General features: G+C 37.9%; 1 protein-coding gene across 4 annotated transcripts in view; it reads right to left on the bottom strand.

The window, feature by feature from the left end:
* Positions 1 to 2174, bottom strand: part of sev (receptor protein-tyrosine kinase sevenless) — a 40910-nt gene extending 38736 nt beyond the window's left edge. For all 4 annotated transcript variants that reach the window (XM_018506969.1, XM_018506971.1, XM_018506970.1 and 1 more), the window contains exon 1: positions 691 to 2174. In XM_018506969.1, the coding sequence (XP_018362471.1) occupies positions 691 to 843 (153 nt within the window). In that variant the 5' untranslated portion in view covers positions 844 to 2174. The remainder of the gene's footprint in view (positions 1 to 690) is intronic.
* Between the last annotated feature and the right edge of the window lie 2367 nt (positions 2175 to 4541).

The raw sequence follows: 4541 nt of genomic DNA, 5'->3' as shown, positions 1-4541 counted from the left end.
ATATAAGCATATATATATATGTATAATATTTAAAATATTTTTTTAAGTAATATAATTAGTCAGTTATATTTAGCGCGTTTTGTACTTATAATGTTGGATTAATATCTGTCTGAATCAACAAAATTGTGTCTCAAGAAATCTAACGCGCGTTTTTACAATAAGACAGTACGATGTGGTTAAAGGTATACGTAAACAACATTGATGAACGCGACGAAAAATTCCGTAGATTAAAAACATCGTAATCAGCTCATAATTGTACAATTTTGCAAATTATAGGCTATCCATTATTTTCGATGTACACTGCATACTGGAGTCGAATAAATAAACTGTCACCTCGTTTCCAAAATTGCTGCCTGTTATCAGTTCTCATTTTACTTGCGCAAAAAGGTATCGTCTCATTTCTTATCTCAGCAAAGGTATATATATTCCGCATTGAGTCGCAATTTGTAACATTGTTTCCTCAACATTTTACATAGGAGTAAACGGAATCGAACAAGAAAATTAAGGATACCATATCGAAAGATATTTAACATTCCTCAGGGGGAGATAATGCTCTTCCTAAACATTATTCTTTCCCTCGACACGTAAAACCTTTCAACATTTTTCGATTACAAAGATGTCAACTGTTTGGTTAGACTGTGTCAATTTACTTCAATATCAATCCCTTCTTATCACAGGGAGATTTCTTACCTGCGTGAGGTCTAAGTCTGGACATTTGGAAGCGCACTCCTCCTGAAGGCTGACCGGAATGGCGCGATCCTCCAGATCCTCCGGCAGGAGCGCGATGACCGCTCCTGCCAGCACCAGCACCTTCAGCAGAAAACATAATCCCGTTGCTAACATAATAACCCCCTCCCCCCCCGTAGATCCTTGCACACGATCAGCTTCCGCGCGATTTTCTATCAGCGGTTCAGCTGCCGATAATCATCGCTCCTCTTAATCTTCTCGATGACTCTTGAATGCGTTAATCGAAACGATGCCTCCGCATGGTCCCTCGACGGATCGCTCGAGACGCGTCGCGACGCCTGTCGTCGTTACGTCACGTGCCGTGGAGGTCACGTGTTGAGCGATCGCATCAGCAAGTGCGTCGGAGTTGCGACCAGATTGGCCACTTCCGCTAAATATCCGGAGAAAAATGGCGGGGCGACGCCAGGCGTCCCGGGGAGCTCACGTTGCTCAGTTATCGCGAGGAAACCCGACGTTGCTTATGAATTATTTGAATGACAATGGAATTCGTTTATTTGGTGAATACGCAGACGTCACCACATTGAGAAAATTGTTCTGGTTGTACCAACAAGAGGTACAAAACAAATTCCGATCGTATGAAGCAAAATTCTGGTACCGTAATTGAACTTCGGGTTATCTCGACTAGAATGTTGGACAGACTTAAATTATCAATGTTTGATTTGTACCTTTTTAGTTGAATCTACCAGAATTCCAATTAATGCAACGAGATTTTCTTTCCAGTGTATACGAATTCTTTCCGCGAGAAGAAAAAGGTGTTTCTTTTTATCGCCTTTTCCACGCGCCCGTTTCGTGAGGCGCGAATATATTTATCCGCGGATGTTATTCTCTTAGGTTTTTCCTCGAGAAGCGATGCTTCTCACGATCAAATTACGGAATTGCTGATAGGCAAATAATCGCGGTGTTTTTCTATTTCGACGGGAGCCGATGACGCGGGGCGATGCGTGTGTATCCGGTTGCACAAGGCGGTAATACACGCTAATATGATCAGTTCTCTTCCGCAGTTTCTTTCGACGTTCGACCGGCGAAGCGATGGACCGGAGATAAGAGGCGGACAACGAACGTTGAGCTCGAGTAAATTGCGTCGATCGAAGAGCTGCGTCTTCGTGACACCAGGCACAAAGTCCACTTTGATCGATTTTAGTACTGCGAAATGTTCTCTGTACCCAAAATCAAACTTTGCATTCTTCGCGGTGTCGCAGAACTCTCAGGATCCTCCGTCACTCTCTTTACTTTTCGAGGACAATTTTTACTATCAATTCCGCGCAGATCTTCGTTGGATTCGTTACGTTTTGCGAAATCCCGTGATTTTATCACAATCGTTATTGATTGCACGTTTCGGAATCCGCTGTTCGTTCCTGGATACGGTCTGTGACGTTCACGTCACGCGGTTTGAGCCGAGCGGCGCGCAACGCGGTCACGTTGGTCGGCGAGCATAAGAGCAACTGACTCCGAATCGCCACTCCAGAGTCAACCATCCCCCACCACGCCGTGAGCACCCTTATCTGCCGTGCACTCCGGTTGGGGCCAATTCTTCTTGGTGAAGGTACACTCTGCGTTCGGAACGCGCGTCTCTGTGTGGGTGCCGGCAACTCAAGGGAGGAACGATCCGAAGAGATCCGTCTATTCGCGCGGTACCGACTACTGACTGGCTGGTCAATTGGTAGATTGACCTGTTCTTACTATCCTCGTAAACTTTCATTCATCCATTCGCACGTGCCGCTAGCTAGCCGCCGATAGTTACTTCGGGGATCTCGAGATGCTTAATCTCTAAATCTTTTTGGAGTGAAATCTCACTCCAAAAGACTGAAAATTGAAGCCAGTCTTGAAAAAAGAGTGAAAATATTTTCACTCTTGAAGAGTGACAGATTTTCACTCTTTAGGAGTGAGATTTTATCCTTTTGGAGTAAGATTTCATTCTTTTGGAGTGAAAGTGTTACATTTTCAATTTTAAAACAAAATTGGACCGATGAGACATTTAATTAAGTCAGAGCATAAATCTAATTATGTAATCTTATTTTCGATCCGATTAAAGCAGATCTTGGTGCTTAAATATTTTAGTGTGAATTTATATACATATTTAATTCAGCAAATATCCAATTCGCACGCCAAAATCTTTTTTATCAGTCTTGAAATGCAATCATGAACAGAACTATTAGTAGTAATATCACATATTAAATTGACAAAGAATTTAATAATATTGATGCTAACAGACATCACATAAAAATATTAATAATTTAATGTTAATGTAAGAATCTTAAAAACTGTAAATAATTTATTGCGCAAAATATTATCTCAACTGGAATTTAAACTACTGTAACATTTTCATACTTTCATGAAAAGTGACTTTAAGTCAGCTTTGAAGAGATCGCCAAGCACAGATAAAAAATTAAATCTTAAAATCCATATTTTACTTATTTTTCTATTATTTCGTATATTTCAGCAAAGCCTTAAATATATGAATATGAATTAAATGAATGATTAATCCAATAATTTTTAAAAAATATTAAAAATTGTTTCTTCTTTCGATTTGAGACAAATAAATATGTTTCTTTTACTAGTTAGATGATTATAATGCAAAGTACATTTTTTTCTAGAAGAGCTTTTCAAATATTCAGTTGCAGACTGCAGAGCACTAATATTTTAAAATAACATTTAACGTTACGTATATTCCCATTAAGTACTCGATGGAAACTTAAGCAACTTTGGTTCTTTAGTTAGTTCTAGTTTAGTTTAGTTCTCACATCGATACAAAGTAAATTTGAACAGGAACATCAAACGAAATTTTTTCGTGTAGACCTTTCGAAGAAGCGAAGAAGAGTGCATCGCTCGAAATTTGTGTACCTTTGACACCTAGGACTTGTTAATGATATCCCTTCAACCCTGAAAGGAATCTAAAGTTAAAACAAAGCCGACCTCTTCGAAGAGAAATAATCGTTAAAGTTTACGGTTTTTATACAGTATAGTCCCAAGAAATATTTTTAAAAAATTCTAGATATAATAAGAATCTCTTTTTTTGTATTAACAAAATAATATTTTATTCTTATTCATCGCTTTTAACATAAGGTTTACCTTACGGAAAGAACGATTTTGCTGAAGTATCCCAAAAATTTAGTTAAATACAGATCTAAAATACAATTTTGTTGGACCTTCAAATTATGTAGAAATCTCAAACATGGTGAGCAATGTTGCAAAAAATTTTGATATTTTAACAAGTTTGAGCGTTTTATATAATTACTTTGATGGTCCAATGAATCATTTTCAGATTTGTATTTAGCTAAATATTTAAATACTCCAGCAAAATCGACCTTTCTGTGCAGATTTTTCTTTACTGAATTTGCACGGGGACAGGTTTTAGATATCTATTTTTAATTAAAAATATTTCATACTTAAAGCTAATATTATATTTATATATTATTTCAATCCCTGTAAGTAAACAAAAAAATTTATTATTAAAACCGTTTTCAATATTTGTCATTCTTTAAATTACTACCAATAGCACGTAAAAATTTCGAGGACTATCCCCTGAAAATGGGAACGCGCGCGTCTGTTAATCTTATTTAAAAGTGCCTAAAGAGAAAAAAATTAATTGTCGGTAATTGCCGGTAAATTTAGGTTCAGTCTTGTGCTTCTGCGAACCCTTTAGCTCTTTATAGACTGTTATTCTTTGTGAACATGTTTGTTAGCCGTGAGCTCATCAAAATGGTGATTCATTTTGACAGATTAAATCTGCAGCGAACAACGAGAGCCAGTCACAGCATTTGTGGTGCCATTGTTAGCTGCGAGACGCTTCTTTC

This window comes from Trachymyrmex cornetzi, unplaced genomic scaffold, assembly GCF_001594075.2.
Source record: "Trachymyrmex cornetzi isolate Tcor2-1 unplaced genomic scaffold, Tcor1.1 scaffold23, whole genome shotgun sequence".
Lineage (NCBI taxonomy): Eukaryota > Metazoa > Arthropoda > Insecta > Hymenoptera > Formicidae > Trachymyrmex > Trachymyrmex cornetzi.
The sequence above is the reverse complement of the archived record's forward strand: the minus strand, read 5'-3'. Positions and strand labels throughout refer to the sequence as shown.